Genomic DNA, 24,043 nt, shown 5'->3' on the forward strand with positions numbered 1-24,043 from the left:
CTTTGTGCTGCTCTTCACTGTAGGACTCTTGGCTACTCACCCCATTTTCAGAAATACAGCTGTCCACAGCAGTTTACTCAGAAAACATCTGCTTGGCTTTTGGACACAATCTGAATGATTTAATGAGTAAAAAGCACTGCTGAGTACAATGACGTAGGACGCAGGACTATGTTAAATAGTTGCTTCACAGCGTTAAGATCAGAGCACCAACACTGCAAGAGTTAAGATACATTGATGTTGACGCTAAATACTTTTACATCCTAACTGCAAAACGAAAGCATGTTGAAATTACAAGAATTCTAACCTGTTGAATCAAATGAATCAAACTTTCTTTCATCCTATAGGTGCCATAATCAGATAGAAGAGTGTTCACCCAACCCGTGTCCCGGAGGCTATGACTGTAAAGTCACTGACGGCTCCATCCACTGTGACCCGCTGCATCAGGTCAGACACAACAACAAGTCATCAATTTATGTATTGTTTGTTTTTTGGTTGTTTCAGCAGTACTTCTATTCTTCCATATGTTCCTTTAAATAAACGCATCTATTAATTGTCCCATCCACCTATCAGGTCTCGCCAATGATTGGCTACATGGAAATCATGGAGATCAGCGTAAGTGTGCTTGGATTACTCCTCTTGGTTGGCATCTTTGTTTGCATCAGGAAACGTTACGTTCAGCAGAAGAAGAAAAAGCCCGTCTGTGTCCAGGATTCCAATGGGTAAGTGCTCATTACTTTGGTTACTTGAATTACTGTCTAAAATGGAACTCAACACCCCTGAAAGTTTTGAAAAGATTGTCTCTTACTTGTGTCACAGCACAGGTATATATCTAAATATCAAACAGTCCTGATTTACTACATTGCAGGGTGTCTAAATTGATCGTAATCACCACCAAATCATCATCAAGGAAAGTGATAAGAATTGGGATGTTTGGAGTGTTGGAGTTGAATGAATAAAAAAAAAATGTAAAGTCAAAATCAGGGAGCAGATCAGTGTTGAGTCATCTTTGCTGTAGGTGAAAAAAAGCTTTAAGATGGTTGTTTCCAGAAAGTTGGGGGGAATATTGTAAGATACAGGAAAAAGAATGTAAAAGGGCCTCGATTTCTGTAAGTGTTAACAAACAAGTTTGCATCCAGTAGTCACAAGGCATCATCCTTATACATTTACATAACAATCCTTAGAACACACATCAATTATGGATTATTTTGACATGGTAACTGGCTAGAAAAGGAAATGGGAATTTTGGTATCTGCTATTTTACCAGTTTAACTGAATCAAAAACATCTTTACACACCCGCAGCTATTTCCAGCCCAGTCTGACCAAAAGCCTCAAAGCTGACAACCATGAAGGGAGTCCTATAGAGATGAGCTCAATGGTGGGTCCCGTCAACGACCTTGACCACACACCATTCAGGTCACTTCGCCCACGCAGCCAGATTGGACCGTCAGGAGGCGGGGTTTCCTCGACATATGGGCCGGTCGTGTGCAGCGTAGCCCCCAACCTCCCTGCCAGGCCGCCATCCAGCTCCGACAATGAATCGATCAGGAAGAACCACTGGGACATGGACTATGAAGGTGTGCTATTATTTGTGTTTCATATTCGGTGGGTGAACACTGTGATTTAATCTGAAAGAGAAAGAGAAACAAATGTTTTTTTATCTCCTTACCATGAATAATTCAGATCTATATCAAAATTGATTCAACTCAGTCTTGTTATGACTTGACCAATAATCCATCTTGGCTGATTTTGAGGCTCTGAATCACCAAGAATATGGGGATATGATACATATAATGGTATGGTTAAGAGGAATTATATTGCAATTTAGTGAGCAAAGTATTTTATTCCAACCTTTTTCCGACTCTGCCTGTCTCAAAGACTTGTTGCATGTAAACCATTAATTATATTGAGAATCTCAGTATGGTACACACCCCAGTGTTTCCAACCCAACATGACCTATCGCCCTAAAAAGAAAAGCACAAAATACTTTATTCATGGAATTTACATCACTTATGTGTTCTTGTTTTATTTAAGCAGGGCATGAATGTCTTTGACATGTTTTGGGGTGGGGATGTTTCAACTGAGAAGAACTTGCTTTAGGGTTTAGGGTTATGGAGAAAGTCACCATTACATTTTTGTCCACCGGAGAGCAATGACAAATGGGTTTCTCAACTATCAAATATCTCAGTAGGGAAATATTGCCACCATTTCTAATTAAAAAATGTACAAGTCCTTAAATAAAAAAAAATTGTTATATACATATATGATTACATATATGATCAGTTTTAGTAATTTCACTATTTTACACAAATATTCAAAAGAAAATACTGAAATTAAAACGTCAATCAATCTAAAAGTAAATTTTGTAGAAAGATCCTTGTGTTTTGAAAGATGCTGGAGCAGTGCCCCTGTTAAAAATGTATTTCCATTCATTGCAGTAATAAGAAACTTTGGTATTATTTTGGTATTACAAAGGTATGATATTGGCCATCAATATGTCGAGATTCCTTCACTGATTACTTACAAAGAAAAGTGTGCTCTCTCTGTGTAATCAGGATCTCAGCTGATTCAAGTTAATGGTAAAATAGAATCAATTTGCAACACTGGAAAACACTCGGGGGGGAAATGTCAACTGCAGTGAATGAAAAAGAAAATGTCAATGAGCTGTAAACTAAATCTCTCTGGCATGAAGCCAAAGAGTAATAGAAAAAGGTCAGAACAGGCTGAACGATTCAGTCGTTCAAGGTCATTGTAAATAAGCACTTAATTGTCATGCGAAGTGGTGCGTCATGGTAAACACGGGACAGCCCGTAGAGTGGTCCGTCAACACACCATACTGATTAAACTGTGGAAGATGAAACATTCATAGACGAGGCTGATTGGATGTGATAACATCTGGAAATAACAAAGTGATTTTCTCTGTTTCATCTCTCAGCGTGGCTTCATTTTCCACTTTCTCTTTCCGCAATTGCTTTCCCCTACTCCTCCTCCTCCTCCTCTTTACTCCCTCTCTCTTTTGTCTCCTGTATGACTTTGTCTATACTCTACTGCCTTAATTCTATAATACCCTACCTCATTTCCTGATTCTCTTTTGGCTGTGTCTCCTTTTTAATGCCCCCAACTCCCATTCTTTCTTTCGCCTTCGAGTGACCTATAAGGTTTGAGGCGGCTACAATCTCACTGTGTGTACCTCTTTAATATAGACAGTAGCAGTTAGGGGATGCACAGTATTGAATATGGTGGTAATTTCCAACTCCTCTTGGCTGATTGCTGCATCATGAGCGTGATTGTAAATATACTTGACTGTATGCGAAGCGTGTTACTGAAGGCTACTTCTAGATGGCACCACCAGAGAGCATGTGCGAAATATAAACTACAAACATGACGACACTTAAGGAGGTTACTATGTTAAATCTGAGATCAGAACTCAAAGAATAAATGTCCATAGTCAACAGTAATGTCAGATAGAAAGCACCGTCGGCATTCCCTTTTAATAATATCTTCCTCCGTGCATGGACGTAACTGTCCTGGTGTATCAGTTAAATGAGTGACCCAGCTAACTGGTGACTTTCAGCTGGAAGTGTCTGTAGATGACGTAGTTACAGCAGCCTTTGAAAACTGAACGTGTGCTCACGACTGCCTCTTTGCGTAATCTTTCTTCATAATATTGAAATATAATCATCAGATGAGTATTTAATTAAAAACTGAACTAATACAAATGCAGCCCCGGAAGCACTCCTTTGTAAGTCACCAGTTTAAAAGGTCACTCGTTGAACCGAAACAATAGAGGTTTTGTGGGGGGGAGGGGATCGATTGCATACACATTTCCTGTATATGTGAGCTCAGGACTTCAACCCCACTGAGGGTTAAGCACTTCATTTTATCTTGAATGATAGTTTTGCCACTCGTGTGCAGTCGTTGGATGCTAATTTTGCTGATGACCCAATCTCTTAAATGAACACCTGTGCACAGGTAACATTCATTATGCTAAGTGTTTAATTTCAAAACAAGCTTGAGCAATTGAAAGGGTTTTCTAAATCAGTGGACGATCACTTGCCAAGGATAAGATAAGTTTTTCCATAGCCTGTTTTGTTGTTTTTTTACTATCCTCTCCTTACACCACTACCTGTCTTCCTTTTCTTCTTTCTCATTCTCTCCTGTCTTTTTCACTTCCTTCTCTGTGGCACTCTCTCTGCCTTGTTCTCCAGCTTTCTCTCTTCATTTATCCCTCTCTCTATCCCTCGCTGGTCATTTGTCACATTCTCCCTCCTTCCATCACACTCACTTTATTTTCTCTTCTCCTTTGTTCCTGTCACTCGTGCTGCCTCACCTTTTTTCTGTGCAGAATTTTGTTTTTATATTTCTGATCAATATCCTATGCTGCTATGATCTCGGGACAAATGACGAGAGGCAGATCAGGCATTCGTCATGCCATCGCTCCCCAGGCAACGTCCGCCTGGCAGGTCATTTATCTGCTTGACCTTATCATGGAGGATAAAGGACACGTTCCTGTAGTTCTTCGCTTGTTATCAGGCTCGTTGTTAAAGGGGACAGCAGCTGAATCCTTTACACTGTGCTTTTTGTTGGCCATGTGCTCCCGGAACTAAATCTGACATTTCCGGGGCCAGATGAGTTGATCTTGTGGGTCTAAGGTGCCTGGAATAGGTTAGAAACTTAAAGATAGGATTTAAGCTTAAAATCAGGCTGACAAAAATATACTTAAAATGGCCTTTGTCGTCAATCACCTTTACTTTTATTGAATTGGTGATGAAGCATCCAATCATAGAGGCCTGTCAGCCATCAAAAGGAAATTTACAGCGATCAATGCCAGAATGGTAAAGTTATATGGTCATTCATGGAAAACAATAAAGGTAGAGAGAAAAAGACGCTCTAGCACAAATTCAAGATTTTGAATTGTTCCAAAGGGGTTTTTGGAAGTTTTACTGTGTAAAAAAAGATGGTGAAAGATTTTTTTAAAGTGTGCAAAAATCATTCAGGCACCAAAAAAAGTTGAGATTCCACAGTCACATGGCGATGTGTCCCCCTGCTACGTCAGTGAGGTGGGATTGTGTATGAATGGGATTAGTTAATACTGATGGGCACTTTACATAGCAGCCTCTGCTGTGTGAATGTGGTGTGAATGGGTTTTAAAAAGAAGACTAGAAACGCACTATACATGCTTAAGTCCGTTTACCCTTAAACTTAATTGGGCCTCATTAATTAGTTTACAAAAACACAATCTTGTGCAATATTAACTAATTGTGAAGCTGGGTCATATATGTATAACTACTCTCTGCTTCTCTTCTTTTGTTTTCCGGCTGCTCCATACTACGAACTGTCTGTGATTTGGGAGCGTCCTCTTGTGGACAAATTGATTACTTTTTTCTGTTATCTAGTTAGCTCAGTTAGCTTGGGTTAAATCCTGGACTGGTAGGTTGGATAGTAGGACAACTATTGGTCCAACATGATACTCGTACAGAAGTCTTGGACCACCGGGATAAGGAGGTACCAGGCTAGTCTGGGATGCCAGTAGCAAAACTAGACAAGAAATCCACCCCAGCTTTGTAGAATCCTCAACCACAATCTATGTTCAATGGTGTACTTAGATCCGCAGTCTCCCTGACCTCCAATCAATCAATCCCTAATTCTTCGTTTCAAAAAATACCTCTACTGATAAACAGTAAGGAACATGAGTGTGACTAGAAAACGCAAACGGTAAGCTATACGTATTCTGTCTCAGAACCCCCTAAAAAGGCCCAAACCACTAATGTTAGTCCATCATTACTGATGTACTCTCTGATGTCCCAACTATATTTTGACACTCGGCCCCAAGCTCATCTGTTGCCACTGAAATAAAAATCTTTGAAAACTTTTTATTTTATTTTTTTTATTAAAAAAAGCTGAAAGCTGAAGGGTGCACACACACAGATCTGTAGTGAAAACATCCACAGAGGTACGGATGGACGCCTCACGAATCTGCCTTTGGTTAGCAATTTGTAAACCCCAGCTGCAAGCCTTCATGTGTGGAAGAGGAGAATTTCATTAATGAATCCGTCCACCCATTTTCTCCAAATTCATTAACACATTTCTAAGGTCCCTTTTTCAAGGCAGTTTGAATATCACATTTTTGAGCAGTGACTGGAGGCTCACACCGTTACGGGGTAATGTTTGTGAATTTAAATGCCTCTTTTTCAAAACTGCATGTCCCCCGTTTTGAAAGGTTTCTGGCTCAGCAGCCAAGCAGCACCAAAGTGAACCCCCCTGCTGCAGGCATAAATACGTACTGCGATGAAGTTTGACACTAATGACTTTTATTTTTCCCTTTTACGCACTGTTTCATTGATTAATTGAAGGGAGAGACCCGCAGGCTGAAAACATGAATCACGCTGCAGGTAAAATGCAAAGGCTTTATTAACACAAACAATATTTCTGAACATTACAATACTTCATTCACATATCTGGATTTAAATTAATGTTCGGGGAGTTACATTCCACTTGGACTTGAAATAAAGACTTTCTGGTAAAGAGATTCCTCAGCTCAGGTGGGTGTAAAAACCTTTTAAAGTAATTCTGACTCGAATGGCAATCTTAGAGCCTGCGGCAACAACAGTTAGAAGAGGAGCTGCTCTCAGTCTTAACTCTACTGAACAGTGCAAAGTATGGACATAAAGTGTGAATCCCACCTCCCAGAGGAACAGAGATTTAAAGGATGGGTTTAAGACATTTTCAAGACCATTTTAGCACAATAAACATCACGTTTTCATTCCTCATGCCCGTACTAATCCTGAAGTCATCCTTTTCTAAAGTGACTTCAGAGAAGGAGATGGAGGACAAAATCTACAGCTCTCAAAAATGTTCGTTCCCCACTGAAGATAAGGGGTTTTTCATTAAAATGCAGCAAAGACCGGTTCAAGAAAATAACCTTAAAAGAGGATCTGGAACATAATAAAGTCTAACTGGAGATAAGATTCAGTGCCATATTTTTTAAAGGAGCCTAGTTGTACTGTGCCAAAGTTTATAGGCAGTCAACAACTGACCATCACAAATGAAGTTCAATTCATTGGTTTTACAACAATGTTAATTGTGAACAGTTTCCCCTTTTCTTCTTTTGGTTTCACTGGCTGAGTAGTAACACTACTTACGACTACAAACAGAAATCACAAAGCTTTGGACTTCAATGATCTTGTCTCTCGTCCACAGATTCTGCATCTGTACGCAGATATGTCTGTAGAGTTTCTGCCTCTGATGAGAGCTGCAATTACTTCAACATACGATATCATTAAAAAACAAAAATAGAAACACATTATGCACTTAGACTAAGTATCCACATTTGCAACTTGGCAGGTGCACTAGTTGATTAAAATGTAATCCAGGTGGTTGTAAATTTTCCATCACGACTCTCGCAGTTGTATATTAGGGAAATCTAAGCGATATAAGATTGCAAAATCCCAGTAGAGGTTTGATTAAAGCGAACATACACAATAAGTAAATAGACATTAGCATACATATGAGCACTACATCCCGTTAATGACATTTGAAAAATGTCTGACTCCGCCCTGAAAGTTTGAGCGTTGCTGCAATTTATTGATCTCATCAGACACTAAGTTCACTGTTCTTAAGAGTTCATTGAACTTTTCAAAGTGTAGAAATAACGGAAGTCAAGATGCTGTGTTGGAGTTGAAAGCTGAATGGCCATTCAATTTACAGAAAAAAGATGTAAAGGTGCTGTCAGAGTTCATCTTTATAACCTGGAAACGTTGTTTCTGCTTTTCCAGCTATTTATTTTCTATATGTCTCTCATGCCTTCCCTCTTGTTACCTCCTGTCTGCCTTTGACCTCTATCTCACTCTCTCTCACAAAATCTTAATCACTCGCTCCACCTTTCACTGCCGTTCCCTCTACTTTTAAATTCCTCCCCTGTTTCTTCCTCTCCAAAATCGTTCCTCTGTTGTCATTTTCACCTGTTTGTCCCTCACATCCCTTCATTTTGTCTCCTCCAATCTTTTCCTCCACCATCTGTCTGTCAGCTTTATTTCCTTTGACTCCCTCTAAGTAGTTCTCTTTCTCTTGTTCCCAGTCTCTCCTCGTACCTTCCTCTATCACTTAGTCTCGTTTTCTCTGTGTCACAGTGCGAGCAGCTGGGAGTCTGATCAGTATTCTCAGTAACTCCAGTGACAGCATGGGGCTTTTTCAATGCCGTTTTGTTTGAACAAACTGTATAATGTGTCTGCCTTGTTAGTTTGAGATTTTCGGGGATGAAGGGCAGGAATTTAAAGCGGTAATCCTCAAGAATCCTCATTTTGATTTCACACTTTTTGCCTCCTGTCTTTCCTGCTAAGAGCTCATCACTGCGGGGACTTCCCTGTCAGTCAAACAACAGGAGCAAACACCTTCCTCTTTTGGATTTACACATTTTTTATTTCATTGTTATATGATTATATTTTAAACAACACAGGTTATTTACTGCTGTGTCTTTGCTTGTATGAGCCATGCACAGATGTACTCAGACTCAGGCATGATTAAACACAAGCTCACTACTGATAATTACATTTCTTATTGCAAAAAAGTGAAGAATTTTCATATTGCAAAGGTTGTATTACCAAATTGTTCACCTTTTCACACAAATAATTGAGGAGCGAGGAGTTTAGCTGGTTATAAAACAGACTGTAACGAATAGGGATGCCTCTATATGACATACAAAAAGCAAACAAGACCATCGGTGAAGGTTATGAGAAATATGCTTGTAGGTACGAGTGCATATGGTGTTGTTTGTCAATTATGTTAAATTAAACAGATAGTTTCCTAAGTTAAAATTAGTGTCATGCATATTCTGTTGTGTTAGCAACAGGCTAATGAACTAATAAATACTACATCCCAGTCCATCCTTGAGAAATGTGTGCCCACCCTAGAGAACAGTGCACTAGCCACTGCTGAGATAAACCACAATGCTTTGTCCACAGGGGGCGCCAAAATCGACACAGACCAAAAGTAGGGTCTTTAAATAATCACTTTAAATTCAATGTGAAATATATTAGTAATGCAATTGATGATGTGAACATGTTACGTGATATTTAATCAAAGAGTAAAATGAAACAAGCTACTGTTTGGCATGTTAACATGAACATTGCACATGTTACCACCACAGCTCAGCTCAAAAAAATATTCTAGATACTTTTTCCAATCTGGTGGTGCATCAAAATGTTAAGTTGTCCACATGGTGTATATCCTTTTACCTAATGACACATTTAGCAACGCTGGCCATGCTGCTAACAATGCTAGCACAAATCATATATAAGCGAAACTCACCTTCAAGGTCATCCTTGTTTTATTTTAAAGTTAGTTTAAGTGTATTTGAACTCTGTTGAACTTCGGAAGGGGATAGCTCTACATTTGCATTAATTGAATCCCTTTCTGGATCAGTTCCCTGTCTTAAAAGTAAATACAGTGACTTAAGGATACAAAGCTTTCCGTAGACATGTCCCCTCCTCCTGTTCCTCTAATCAAACCTACACCACTTTAAATCCACAGAGAAGGATTTAATATGCAAATAGACAAAGCTTGTTGAAAACCTAGACTTGCTCAAATCCTTCCTGCACACCCAGCACGGCAGCAACTGTCCCACTAATTGTTAATATTTATCTTCAGTGACAATAAGTGTTGGGTTTGTTCAGTCTGGGAGCTCATCTGACCCTCGGTCAGCTTTTCAAAACTCAGGGGCAATTATTCGAATATAAGGCTATAATAAAACGTACAAGAACTGGGTTTTTGATGAACCGCGAAACACAATCAGTGTTGTGGATTAGTTTATTAAGATCTTTTTGATGTAACAAACCTTTTAAGTGGGGAATCTTTTGACCATACTGCAAGATTTGAAACATTTTCCGACCCAATACTGTCTTACTTTTGAAAGCCATCTAATATACAACTGTTAGATCTTATTTGGTTCATAGACATGGCATTACCAGGGCATTCAGGCCTGTGGCACCTAATACGTCTTGTATTAGTTGTACCAAAAGATTCTGCTTATTGCTTTTTTTAAATCCAATCTACAGTCCAATATCCATATATAATTGTTATATAATGACTTAAGTCAGTTAACTTACTTTGATCAACCGTTTTCTAACTAATTGCTCAGCACTTCATTATGATATCTTTTTTTATTCCAATGCATTCGAGTTATGAAGTTTTAAGCAGTGTTTAAGGATGTGCAATACTAAACTGTTCTCTCTCTCTTCAGTGTATCCTGCAGATCCTGACTACTACGGCCGCCCCGTGGTCCAGGACTTTCCCCAGTTTGACATCGTAGAGGACACCTACTCCACCTCCACCTCGGAGTCGCGGAGGAACTCCCGATTTGGTGGCTTCCCGTTCCCACTGGAACGCGTTGACCGCCGCGCTCCCCTTCCCCCCTGCTACAGCAACCAGAACCTGGATGACTTCCTGGGTCCTGACGGGCTTCCACTTCCCAGCTCCCAGTGCCCCAACGAGTACACCGCCATCAGCTACTACCCCACCAAACACGCTCGAAGCCTCGACAACGTCTCGGGGGGCTACAAGAGACTCAGCATGCGTCTGAGTGTGGCTATGCCTTCGTATGCAGAACAGGCCAGCACTCCGCCACCTGCGGCAAATCCCGCCCAGCCTCAAACCAGGCCGGCGGTACAGAACCCGCGGAGCTATGACGGGTCGAGCATGGTAGAGAGCGATTACGGGAGTTGTGAGGAGGTGATGTTTTGAGGAAAAGTTCTGCGATTACTCACTTTAAGTTTCACAAGAGAACGTCATGATACTCCACTCTGAGGCAGCTTTGTATTTACTTCTTAGATAAGACTCTTTGAAACTAAACAAAACAGCAGTTCAGAAGTCTCTAACCATCAGATCGGACTGTTTCCCCCCCTCTGGTGGAGATAAGTGCCATGTGAAATAACAGTTCAAATGTCTTTCATTTATTTGACTTCTTAAAGCAGCGTTGTCTTTCCACACCAGACGGTTAAATCAGGACCTCACCGGGTTACCTCTGAGAAAGAAGTTCAACAGGAGTTCATTCCTTTGTGTGAGAGAAGCTGCACAGAGCACTCGTTAACTTGCCTCAGTATTACTGACTCAACTGTGACCTTGTTTCAAAGTCGAAAAAGGCAAAATTCAAAGACTTCTTTTAAAGCTTCGACACGGGAGATTCTGACTCACAAAAGGATCTGCTTTTAAAAAAAAAACATGTCTAAACAGCAGTGGAGCAAACTGTACCTTCCTGCATTTCACCTTCTCACACACTTGTCTAACAAGCTAACACAGCTAACAACATCAGTTACAGCTCTGCCAAACAATGATAATGGTTTGTTTACGATGCACTGTATGATTCTATTGAACGTGAGACTGCCAGCACGGTCTGAAAACACAGTTGCCATGGCATTGGCCACCGTGACATTCAGACGGCGACGCTCATTCCAGAAAAGCCTTTCTAATGAAATCCTGATAAAGAGCTTTGATGCCGACTGTTGCATCTTTTGAAAGGTAAATCAGCTTCGGGGGTTTATCACCATCTCCACATTCGGCCGTGTGTTTGTTTTCATGTGAAATGTATTCCCTTGTAAAGTAGCAGAAAGAAAGACATACTGATTTAAAAAGTGTCAAACACTGACCCACTATTTCAAATCTCAGACATATTCAAAGTGACACATTTCATGCAGGATAAACATTTCATTGAACGCTTGAATCTGCTTACTGTTGCTGTTGTGTATTGTTGCTGTCATTATGGTGCAATGAAGGGGGCTGGATCCTCATAAAAAAAAAAGATAAAAGCCATAAAGAAGAGTGGCGAGGTGACGTCAGTTGTCATATAGATGTATTTGAACTAGTGGTGTTACTAATATCTACACTGTCTTGCCATTGCTGTAAATTATGTACATTCTGAATTTGTAAGCATCTCCTTGTCGATTGAAATGAGTGTGAACTAGGTTACAGTATTTTCCTGGTGTTTGCGATCAAGTACAGCACAGCAGGGGTATGCTGACCTTGATGATGAAAGGGAACACTTAATGTGGAGGAGTCTTCGCAGTGGTGCAGAAATGTCCATTCAGCCATTTTAAATGGTGTAAATATGCAAGCCTCCGATGAAAGAACAGCTTGTTTTGATCACGAGCTCGTTGTTCAGGATGCTGCATTTTAAATAGTGAACATGCTAGAGTCCTTGTTTAACCTGAACAGCATTTTTCTAAATAACTGTTTGACAGTTCAGAGCCACGATGAGAACAAATAAGTTCAGAACAAAATCACTTCATTAACCTTCCTTGTGATTAATAATTTAGAGCTAATCCAATGATTACATGCCACTTATCTTCTGTTAAGAGTTGGGACTGGTTTCATTTTAGGGAAAGTAAGCAATAGTTCATCATTTTCAGAGCCCAACCATTATGGGATTCATAAGACTGATTATCAGTATAATATGGGGACCCATTAAGGGAATGTTTAAGCTTCAGTCAATCTCTTCTGCCTGGTTCTAGCATCTTTTTTGACTCTGTAAAAGGTTCTCAGAGAGATGCTTTAATAATCGGTCAACGGTATAATTCATTTATTAATGTACACAAATGACACCGCTATGCTACCTGCTCTGCTACATGTGCAGGTGTTGGTATTCTAAGCAATTGAGTTGTCTGTATTCCATGATCTGTTAAAAAAAAGGGTATAAACTGTGCATGTCAGAAAAGATATAAATGATGATAATGCACATCTATCTGTTTTAGGCCCGTATTCTGCCGACCAACATTTCAGCTCTAATCTATTGTATTTTCAATTGCTGTTTATTCTGTGAAAGATGAGTTTGTTTAACAATTCAGTTTTGATCAAATGAAAAAAGTCATTTGTGGTCTGTTACAATTCAGTGATTCTCAGCTTTGCATACTCAACTAAAGTCCCCAAAGAAACCTACAATGGAAGCCATGGCTTGCCCTTTGTAAACTTGAGGTCAACCACTCGTATGTATAAGCAAAGCTACAGAACGCTACATGCATTATGTATTATTTGACACAGCGAGTGTAATGAAAACAGATGTGTCAGCAGATGTTTCGATTTAGCCACTCAGACGTCTATTCGTCTTGTCTATATTCACACATGGAAGCTCAAATCCTTCTCTGACTATAAAAACTGATATCAGCCCACAATTATACTGTTCAAACAAAACAAAATCCCTGATCAGGTCGTTTGTGAATTCCAGCACAGATAGACGGCCCAAGAGATCAGATCTATTAAAATACATAAACAAATCAGACTTTACTGCTGTTTGGACAGTTTGCGTTTTGGCAAAGCACATGGTAAATGTGGACACAGTGTTAACTGCTGCTGCCTCCATGTAAACGTGCTGTGGATGCAGATGGTGCTTGTAATATCAAAGCATGCATCAACTGAATTTTTACACAGCCCTGCATGGCTGCGGGGATAAACAAAACATTAGAATAGTATTTGTAAGAAAAAGGCTTTCTGCTAACATGAAGGTGTTTGCGGACACTGTTTTTATTCAAGCTGGACTGGATTAGTTGGAAAAATGTGTTTCTCTGTGACTCAAACATAATGTCCTAGCAACCAAATCTCTCATATCCAGCACCGCCCGTCCATGTAGAGATGATGTAAACAAGGCTCCGGCAACAGCACAGCTGGCAGAATTTGTGCTTCACACTCACTGCTGTATTTATGCGGAAAATGTTGCACATTCTTCCTTTAAAGGTAAACTCCCGCACACTGTCTCACTTGGCAAAGTTACATACTAGGACCTCATCAGGGACACCGTTTGCCTGATGAAGGTCTGGCACAGATAAATGTTTGTTTGCAAGTAAGACAGTGTGTGGGAGTTTACCTTTAAGATTTAGATGGATACATCGCCCTCCTAGCACCAGTCTTATGAAATGGATGTGCAAAGATATTTTCTCTTTGTAAGTGAGAACTGACATTAGTGAAAGAGCTGCTAAAGTATAGTATGTATTACAGCAGCGTGAGTAAGATATGGCTCGGCTCGGACAATATCAACTCTTTATTTCGGTTTTGAGCTTATTTTACAAACTGCGTGTCACTGAATCCTGAAACAGTTAAACAGCAAAAGTGTATGCTGTGGGTAAATGTACAATGTCTGTTTATCACTGATTGCCAAAATGTGAGTTTTGTTTTAGAAAGAGCGTTGTTTAGGTCCTCTGTGTATAAAAGAGACTTTATAATATTCATGTATGGTATTGTAAATAGATCTTTAGTTGTTAGTTGCTGTTGTAAGTTGTTGTTTGTGCAGAATGTGACTTCACTTGAATGTAAGTTACCAATGTTTAGTTTTTATTCATAAAGTTTATTTTTGTATCAATGTGGGATGCCCCATGTTTTGCTCTGTTGTTTCTCTGTGAGAGATTTTATTAAGATGCTGTCATTCAATTTTGGTTTTCAATATTGTAAAAAGAATATGAATAAAGATTTTATCTATATGAACACTGATTAAGGAGGTCGGACTTACTCTTCTCAGATGTGTCAAAACGGATAAGGTTTAAACAAAATACATCAGTGTGTTTTGTCACTGTCTGGAGGAAAAAAAAGAGAAAAAACTTCCAGCTGTCTCCAGACAGGATTAGTGTTATCAGAGGAAATTGTGGCTAAATTGAATTTGGTCATGCACTTCAGTGACGTAAAACACCCAGACAGTAAAATCACTCCCAGGGTTAGTCTTAAACACATCAACTGAGAAATCAGTAGGGCCAAAACAGTCGAGCCTGATGGATCAGCATTTCACAGGAAGTAGTTTACATAATGAAACTAGAAGGTAGGACTTTGAAGGTATAAATACATCTTTAGCGATGACTTTTTTTCCCCAAAATAAAATAATGTTCAAACCAAGAGATTGATTCACATCAAGTTAAAGGGCATTTCATTACTTATAAATAAAGAAATGAAATGTACATTCAGGCTTAAAATATGTTTTTTGCCCCATGACACAGCAGATTGGTTGTTGCAGGAGCTGGGGATCGAACCCCCGCCTTCTCAGTTAAAAGATGACTGACTCTACCAACTGAGCCACAGCTGCAATAAAAATAATACAATTGAATTTAACTGACTAGTAATTCTGGCTAAATTAGTAATTTAATAATAAAATAAAATCTAACTCAAATCACATCACTGCAGATACAGGAAGACAAAGTTTTTGAATGCTAAAATGAATAATAATACCCAAGGATTTTGTTAAACAAATGTTTTAAGCAGTAGATCAAATTGTTTAGCAGTGAATATGGGCAAAGAGAAAAGGTCCAAGCATGGATGCTTGGGGAACCTCAGACCATTTAAAGTTGCACTCTGAAGAGGTTATGGCTTTACCACAAATACCTGCAGCATGTTGACAGTTATTAAACAAAACAGTAAACCTAGTGCAGTGGTTCTTAAAGTGGGGGTTGGGACCCCTTGGGGGTTCTAGAGACACTCAGGGGGGAGTTGAGAGATGCCTTCGAAGAACGAAATAAATTAACAACTTTTACCCATTATTGTGGAAATATACTGTATATATAAAAAGTATTACAATTTAAGATAAAATAATGTTTATTGAGATTTATGCTGAAATTAAAGTAATGTTTAAAAAAATGCTTAAAAATGTTAGTTTGCAAATGACTGCAATATTCAGGTGTCTGATGCTCTGAAAGGCAAAGGAGCTCCAAGTGAAACTTGTAAAGGGTTGAATGCCAATCCAGTTGCCTGAAAACCTCTCATCATTGATCAATTTTGACGATGAAGCAAATTCCCTATCGACACTCTCAGATTGTTTGGAGTTTCTTGCCGCTATGTTATGAAGTTAACTGGGGACGCAGGATATGAGCGTGAAGCGGCAATAATCATGTGATTCCTCAAACACACACACATTGACAAACTTAGAAGTCGGACATTGATTTGTATTGAGACAGAGAAAACAACGAACAAAGGGAGGATGACACGATGCCTGTGTCTGGATGCCTGAGATTTTTTGAATACTTAAGTGTGACGGGATGAAAAACTGTGTGTTTGGAGGAAGCAGAGGAACAGAAAGTGAGTGATGGCTCTGAGATAAAGGTGCAAAGTTGGTGTCTGTCTTTCAGAGTCACAATACAAGATAAACAGTTCTTATCTGTCCCAGTCAGCAACCTTCTGTCAACTTTATTTCTGTACATGTGTGTGTGTGTGTGTGTGTGTGTGTGTGTGTGAGTGTGTGTGTGTGTGTGTGTGTGTGTGTGTGTGTGTGTGAGTGTGTGTGTGTGTGTGTGTGTGTGTGTGTGTGTGTGTGAGTGTGTGTGTGTGTGTGTGTGTGTGTGTGTGTGTGTGTGAGTGTGTGTGTGTGTGTGTGTGTGTGTGTGTGTTAGGGGGATAAGTTTTGATTTGAGGATGATTATATGACCCTGTAATCAAAATCGAGATGTATACATATGTCTTATTTTCTTTGACAGCGTAAATCAATTCAACATAACAACAAAAGTTTTGAGTCATCTTCAATTTATTTGAATTTGAAAAACTTTGTATAAGATGGGTCTTAATGTTTTGAATAAACAGGGATGTTAAACGACAAGCAGATAACTGTTTATGCCTCTTTGTATTTTCCATACAATGACTGTCCAATTACAGGCTAAATCTAAATGATTGTAGAAAAGTTGTCTTCTACACAATACTTGAAACTGTTAGAATTGAAACATCTGTAAATCAGAAAACTAGTCTCAAGTCCAACAAATGTCAAATTAATTGTTGAACTTTCAATTAAAAACCAATCAATAATATATTTATTTTCTGAAATGAAGAGAAACCTGTTCTCTAAATTAGAGTTAAATGCCTCATGGATTACAGGACATTTGCTCATTAACCAATCATTAGACTTGTCTATGGTCTTGCAAGAATCCCTTTGATCCATGTCAAGTAGGGCTGATGGCAGATGTTCATAAATGCAGCTGGTTGAGCACATGCTGTTTTGGAATGCCCAGTGAAAGAAATTGCCCCGTAAATCATGTTATTGTACACCAATCCTCCACCAGAGTCACCCTGTGAGAGAGAGTTTATTTGGTTACAAAAAGTTGCATCATTCATAAACATAAAGAAATAATCCATGCAAGGACAGTTGGAAATACCATAAAGTGAGAAGCCATCCAAACTTACTAAAGATATGTCTACTGCAGGAGTGCGGGCACAGATCAGGTGTTAATAACCATGTTGATTATAGAACTGTGGAGCACCGCGCTGCAAACAGTTTAGAAAGTTCTGACAGTCGATAACCTCAATGTTTGCACATTGGAGGGTAGGTGATGTACCAGGTTCTAGAAAAGAAAAGAAAAAAAAGTAGAGTTAAGAGTTATTCAGAAAAAAATATTTCATCCTAAAATGAACAACCCTCTGCTGTAACTCAGATTATACTTTTTTTTATTTTATTACACTATTGTAACCATAAAATCTGACTATTAGTTGCACCAGTATATAAGACAGGGCATGTTTTGGGAGTCCAGAAGTAAACAAATCATTAAAATAACGGTCTTCCTGCGTCCACAAAGTATCCACAATGTAGTTTCTATGCAGCTTTGTTTACCATCTGTTTTCATCTTTTGGAGTTTGCAATCCTGCTAGCTACCGGTCTGAGCCCTCAGCCTACAGTAAAGCTGATAGTTTTGAAGTGTACTGCTCAGCCCGTGACCAATTTGCCTACACCTCAAACACCTCTGCTGGTCACTTGTTGTCTTTAACTGAGGAGTCTATGCAATCAAACCAGCACCAAACATGTTCTTATTTTATTTAACAGTATAACACAGTTTGCTTTAAATGCATGATTATGACCTAATGTTTGAAAGTGGCACTGCCAGCCTGGTCTGCATCGCATCGTATCCCAGCACTTGCAATAGACACGAAATGGGTGCAAATTTTCAATCATATCGGACGGCATACAGTGGGTGACAGTGGCGGCTGCACTTGCAGCCACGGCAGTGGGTGGACGTCTCAGCATTTTATCTTGATACAAGTAGAAATAAGGATGTTAGAATGGCGCCCACTCCAAGATTAAAAAGTAGGTATTAAAAAAGCATCTTCTACACATAATGTTATGGTACACTGGAGCTGTTATGGAGCTGTTGCTCTCGGGCAACATTTTACACATGTGGAACACAGGAAAATCATCATATCATTAAATGATCATATTAAATCATTACAATTAATGTTTTTTCAATGTTGACCATTTGATATCACCATGACCTCTTCCCAATATGCACCTTATCCTAACAAGCATACACATTCACACACAAGGACCTGCATGTACACAAACAAATACACACAAAAATTGCCTTCCTCACTAATGCATCCCGCTGCTTCTGAAAGTCTGGGAAGCAATTGCTCTGAACTGCACTGGAAGGTAGCACATTTTGAGCACTACACTTCTACAATGCCAGAACAACCTGACTATTTGCATTGTCACTCACGTCCTCGTTATTATATGACACCTTATCCTCAATCTCATCAGCTGGCAGGGCCACCTGTGCTTTATGCCTTTTAAAAAGTACCAAATATAAGGTGCAGGCTCATCTCCCATATTAAATCATAATATTTGCAGTAATAAGTAAGTAATTATCAGAAAAACATTGGGAAACTGTAATAAAAAGCATTGCCTACAGCCTTCAAACACATTAGTAATTACAATGATCTGCAAGCCCGTTGTGAATGTGTTTCTCCCACCGCAGCAGCAGAAAGCGACTGATTGTGACTGATTGCGACTGTTTGTCTCTGTACGTGCAGAAACACAAATATTCCTGATCAGTAAACATATGATGTTATGACTCAGTTAACCACCTGCTGAGCTAAACCACAGTGTTCCTGATGCATTTAATGTTGTTATCACTGTAATCACAGGATGACGGTTTAAACAGCCTCCTCACTTATTCAACACATGGCATTTTCTGTGTGACGAAGCCAAACTGCCTCTGAGCTTTTACTGCCAGTAATATTTCCAACAGAAACGTGACATTCTCTCTCTGATGTCAGCTAAAGACTGTTTTTGTTTAACTTGTATTTCTGTAGGACAATGCAGGAAATTCTGTACAGGGATAGATGCTTATACTCTGAGATCTCACCCCATAGGCCACACGATACCTTGAGGCCTCTTAATGTAAATTGAAACTGAACATTGTAACCATTTGGTAGATATACTCCTCCATGCCTCTGCCTCAAACAAACTCTCTATAGATGAATATTGAATTTAAAGAGACACACACTCCAAAACGGAGCGTTCTGAGAGAGCTGGTTTATACAGGGTCACAAACCTCCTCTGGTGCTTGATTCATGTTCATGTTCATATTTTGACCAAAGCACAGCACAGATGTTTCATTTAGACCACAGGGGACTGTTTGAAAAGGTGGAAAAGGGGGATAATATGTCCTCTTTAAAGTTTTTCACAACTGTTGGAGCAGCAGAGAACTCCTCAAGTTCTTTCCGATGTCTTTTACATTGTTGTAAAAAGAAAAGTTCATAGAAAGTAATTTTAAAAGTAGAAAATTGTTAACGTCACAGGAAAGCTCACATTCAGACATGTCTCAATCAATCAATCAATCAATTTTTATTTGTATAGCGTCAACTCATAACAAGTGTTATCTCGAGACACTTACCATACCAAGACCTTACTCATTGTTATGTTACAAAAAGCAGGTAAAAGACCTTACTTATTGCTATATTACAAAGTAGATCGTGTAGACATGTAGATGATGTAGGGAGATGCACCGCAGTAATGGCGGCTTCTGTTTTTTCCCAGGATCCCCCTATATCTCCTGCCCTCCAAGCATTGTGCCTTAATCGTGTGTTTGCTCTGATAACAATAAATAAGTACTTCAGTACAACATATGATAAGATGCCTGTGGGGAAAGAATCAGTTAAAAAAAAGTTTAAAAAAAAAGTTTGATTAATTCCTCAGATCTTACATTGCAAAATCGTGATGTCAGTTCAAAGCGTTGGGTTGGGGATACGCTGCAGCTTATCAAAGGTTGGATTTTTGACCAAACAAAGCTTGAAGCTACAAAACATTAGCTATCAAAACAGTTGCAGATAAATATTCTCTCAACTGATGAACCATTGCATCTCTTGCTTATTATGATTGATTTGATTAAATTGCATATTATTAAGGCTTTTACGTCTTGGTTCACAAGAGAAGAAGGCTTGTACACACATATTCTCTTACATACACATACACCTATAACTAATGTGAAGCGAAAGTTCCTGTCTTTAGCCCCCAGCTGTGGAGCTGCCTGGCCTGTCCAGCCTGCTGTCAATCATTCTTTCCATCCCTGTCATTCATACAGAAAGCAACACATACGCACACACACACACAGCCTGACAACACATGGATTCACTGGTATTGGACAGCAGGGTGTCAGCATGTCACTTTATATTGTAATGTATTTTTGCTCTGACATGTCTGCACCATGGGGCCTGTTGTTTTCCTGCAAGCCTAAACTACAATACTGACATGATTTCACCCTTAAAAATAAAGAAAAGCAAAAAGCACAACATGCTGCCGTGAGTCTGTAAAGGTTAGTGATGATTGCCATGGGATAGGAAACTTTGTATTTCTTTAACTTAAAAAGGACAAAACAGCCTACATTGAAAACCTGCTTATAAACGATACAAAAGACAGCAAAGTAAGAAAAGTAAGGTTTTGAAAAGATGCATAGAGTTACATCCCCCAGTTCATTCTCTTGAATAAATTAGAGCCTATTCAGATGTGTTGTGTTTTAATCCCCCCAAAATGGATTAAACCCAGAGTTGAGTCTTGGCAGGTTGAAATGAGATTAGAGAAGAAGAAAAAAATGTGTTGCATTTGTTATAAACTGAGGCTCCTCTGTGTGATTTTCTACAAAATTCATACTGAACACACCCGCCCACCTTTTCACTAGTTCATGTATTGTTTCTAAGAACTAAGGGAGATAAATTGTCTTAATGAATGGGCTAAAATTATTTTTCTCAAGTCAGTAATCCAGGATAGAAGTAGAGAATGCTTACATAACGTTAAATATGAGAAAATATTAAAAATAAGGCGGTATCAGGTATTCATATCTGGATTAGACCGAAGACAAGACCGTGAACAAGCCTTACATGGTCAACATAAATGAATCAAGTAGTTATTGTAGTCTACTAATAGTGCTGTTGTAGGACTTGAAATTGGTCGCACACAAGATGAGGATTTTTCAGTGATATTTAGGGTCTTGGTCTCGCCCTGCCTTTGTCCCGGTCTTGACTCTGTCTTGACCCCTAAATGTCTTGGTCTCTGTCTCGGAGCACTCTGGTCTCGGTTTTGCCTTGGTCTCAATTACTGTGGTCTTGACTGCAACACTAGCTAATAGTTCAACAGCTTAAAATCCACAAGAGTTCAGCTGCTTACACTTTAGAGAGTTGTTACATTCATCTCAAACACGCTCCCAAACACGGGGAAACAGAGAGGAGAAGGCAGATTCATCCTCCCTCGACTGCTGGTTTCCTCACGCTTCGTTGACTCCATCTCTTCTAGCACTCTCAGCATGTTTACACACTATGCAAAACAACAACAACAAACAGATAACGTGCTGCTTTCATAATGAAGAGAAGAAATGGGACTACAAAAAATGTGTTGTACGTTTAATAACTAACAACATACTTAACTATGATCTAAAGAAAAGATTTGTGCAAAATAGAAGGATGTGTGTGTTTGGAAAGCCTAGTAATTCATTATATATTTTCATTATTTTAAAAAAATTCCTCGGTAGAGACTGAGGAAAAGTCACATTGTGAACATATATTTTAGGAAGACTTGACTATTGCTCCTCTATTGACCTCATTGTGTAAGAAGGTGATAGAGGACCTGTGGTTAAACCCTGAAGGCAGATTTTACACCTGCGTCATCATACCCCTATGAAAAATTTGATGCCTTCAGGCACTTTGTTTTCAACAGCTTTGGTGGAGGAAACAACAAAATCACGTTGATTGGTGTCCTGTTTCCCACTGTCATTCATAAACTGGACATTTACAATTATACCTACAATTAACTCGATAACTTGATAAGACCAATTCAAATTCACTTGAAGTTATGAACATCTTTAGCTGTACCTGGAAACTATAGTGGCATGGAAGGACAAGCATACAATCGTCCATTAATCCACTGTTATTAGACAACACCACACACTGTAAATATTAATGGACGAGGCCTGAGTGACATCACCCATCTGTTACTGCAGGGAGCTTTGGAGTCCCGTCAGTGGGGGTCATCATGCTGGAAGTCCTCTCTCACCCTAGTAGTGGCTTAAGGGTAAATATAAAAATGTATTTTTTTATAGGACACAGAAGTAACATGTTCGGATTCGGCATTATCATTCAATTTCTATTTCTTTATATAAATGAATTTATCACAACTAGAAACTGAAAAGAATAACAAACATGCATGTATTTAATATTAGGTCAAGCATGAATCCCCCTCTTGGAATTATTTAAATTTAAGAGACTGCCCTCAACACGACTGTTCAGAACGCTTTCAAACGCTTTGCTTGATTCAATGCTAAAGTATGAACTAGTGTTGTAATTCAATGGTGCATAAAAAGTTACACAGATGAGATGGATGAAAGGATGTCAGAGCATACAAAGCATTCATCTGCGTGGTTATCTTTGCATGCAGGGCAGTGACATAAGAACTTTTGTGTCATTTCATTTGAATTGTCACTGTCGGTCTCTGCTGTTACTATGGCTGGATTAATCTGCTTAAGACCTCGGGGCAGACATGAGCTGTGACCTCTGTCCTTGCCACTGTCTGTACAATGTGCGCAATCACTTCAACTCATCAAAGACCGACTTCACGTGGCAGGATCATTATATTCCCGCCAACCACATCAAATACATCCATTTCTCTCCATATTTCCACCATAGATTTCCTCTGGGTCAATTGGTTCATACAATTTTGGATATCGACCTAACACTTGATCGTGGAAATGTGGTTGGACACATTTTTCGATGCACTACCTCAAAACCATCACTCTGAGGAAGACGCAGTGAATCGAAATATTAGTCCTTTGCTTCAAGTCATTTGTGTGTTCGAGTACTTTCCTTGGAACCTTTCCGGAGTCCTATCCTGGAGTCCACTTTATGATATTTTTAACGTTTTAAATATCCTCCCTTAACAGTACTGATGTCAAAGGTCCACATACAGCCATGGCAAGCTCCATCCAATTTAGGCTAGCAGTTAGTCCTCTTGTGGCCAGCATCCCTGACCAAGACAAAGACAACTTGCAATTTGAGACAACAGATAAAATGCTATTACTTTGTTCAAACACGCTGATAAAGAAATAAGAATTCACAAGTGTTGAGAAACTGTGCAGCTTATAATTTGACAGAAATTAAAAAGAAAATTCACACTGATGTATGTACAGCTGCAGTATCAATATTCAGAGAACGATAAGGCTCTACAAAAAAACTTCCCAAAGATTAACTCATCATCATCATATGTTAAAATTGAATTAAAATCAATTGGGCATAAAATCAAGCAGATGGGTTAACGGATTAGGGTCAGGGTTTTCGGACAACAAATGTGGACACATTTTTTGCAATAATAGTTGCATGTTGCATTTTGTCCTTAAAGCGATGTATAAGTTGTCAAATGTTGCAATCATCATTTACAGTTTTTTTTATATTTGATTTCGGTTTGTTTTAATCAGCACACTACTCAAACAAATTAACACTTAATGTAGCATGGCAGGAAACTAATGGAAGAACCTGCATTTTGTGCAGTTGTTTAGCATATGGAGCACAAAGTAGGTTACTATAGTAATTCTATATGTATTCTTTCTTCTTTAGATGAACCATGCCATTGTTCACACACACACACACACACAAAGACACACTCCTTGAAGGCCTTATTAGATGCACAACTATTGAGCTTCTCTGAACAACATCAAGGATCAGACATCTAGCAGGCATGGTTAAGGTGTGTTTCAGTCTGCTTTTATGCTGCAGCTTTTTTTGCTGTTCATCATACTAATGAGGAAAGGTTAACGTGTGTGAGAGAGAGAGAGAGAATAGAGAGAGGGA

The 24,043-nt window shown here is 39.1% G+C and overlaps 1 protein-coding gene and 1 long non-coding RNA gene across 2 annotated transcripts in view; one reads left to right on the forward strand and one right to left on the reverse strand.

The window, feature by feature from the left end:
- Window positions 1-14,464, forward strand: part of fat2 (FAT atypical cadherin 2) — a 116,641-nt gene extending 102,177 nt beyond the window's left edge. The window contains exons 26-29 of the mRNA XM_061048571.1: window positions 345-444; window positions 571-719; window positions 1,301-1,575; window positions 10,236-14,464. Coding sequence (XP_060904554.1) covers window positions 345-444; window positions 571-719; window positions 1,301-1,575; window positions 10,236-10,735 — 1,024 coding nt within the window. The 3' untranslated portion in view covers window positions 10,736-14,464. The remainder of the gene's footprint in view (window positions 1-344; window positions 445-570; window positions 720-1,300; window positions 1,576-10,235) is intronic.
- A 1,488-nt stretch (window positions 14,465-15,952) lies between these two features.
- LOC132981526 (uncharacterized) lies at window positions 15,953-17,277 on the reverse strand. The gene is made up of 2 exons (XR_009674589.1): window positions 17,126-17,277; window positions 15,953-17,011 (listed from the first exon to the last, which is right to left on the reverse strand). It is a non-coding gene; the product is annotated as an uncharacterized LOC132981526 (long non-coding RNA).
- Between the last annotated feature and the right edge of the window lie 6,766 nt (window positions 17,278-24,043).

The sequence above is a fragment of the Labrus mixtus genome, chromosome 10, assembly GCF_963584025.1.
Source record: "Labrus mixtus chromosome 10, fLabMix1.1, whole genome shotgun sequence".
In the NCBI taxonomy this organism is placed as follows: domain Eukaryota; kingdom Metazoa; phylum Chordata; class Actinopteri; order Labriformes; family Labridae; genus Labrus; species Labrus mixtus.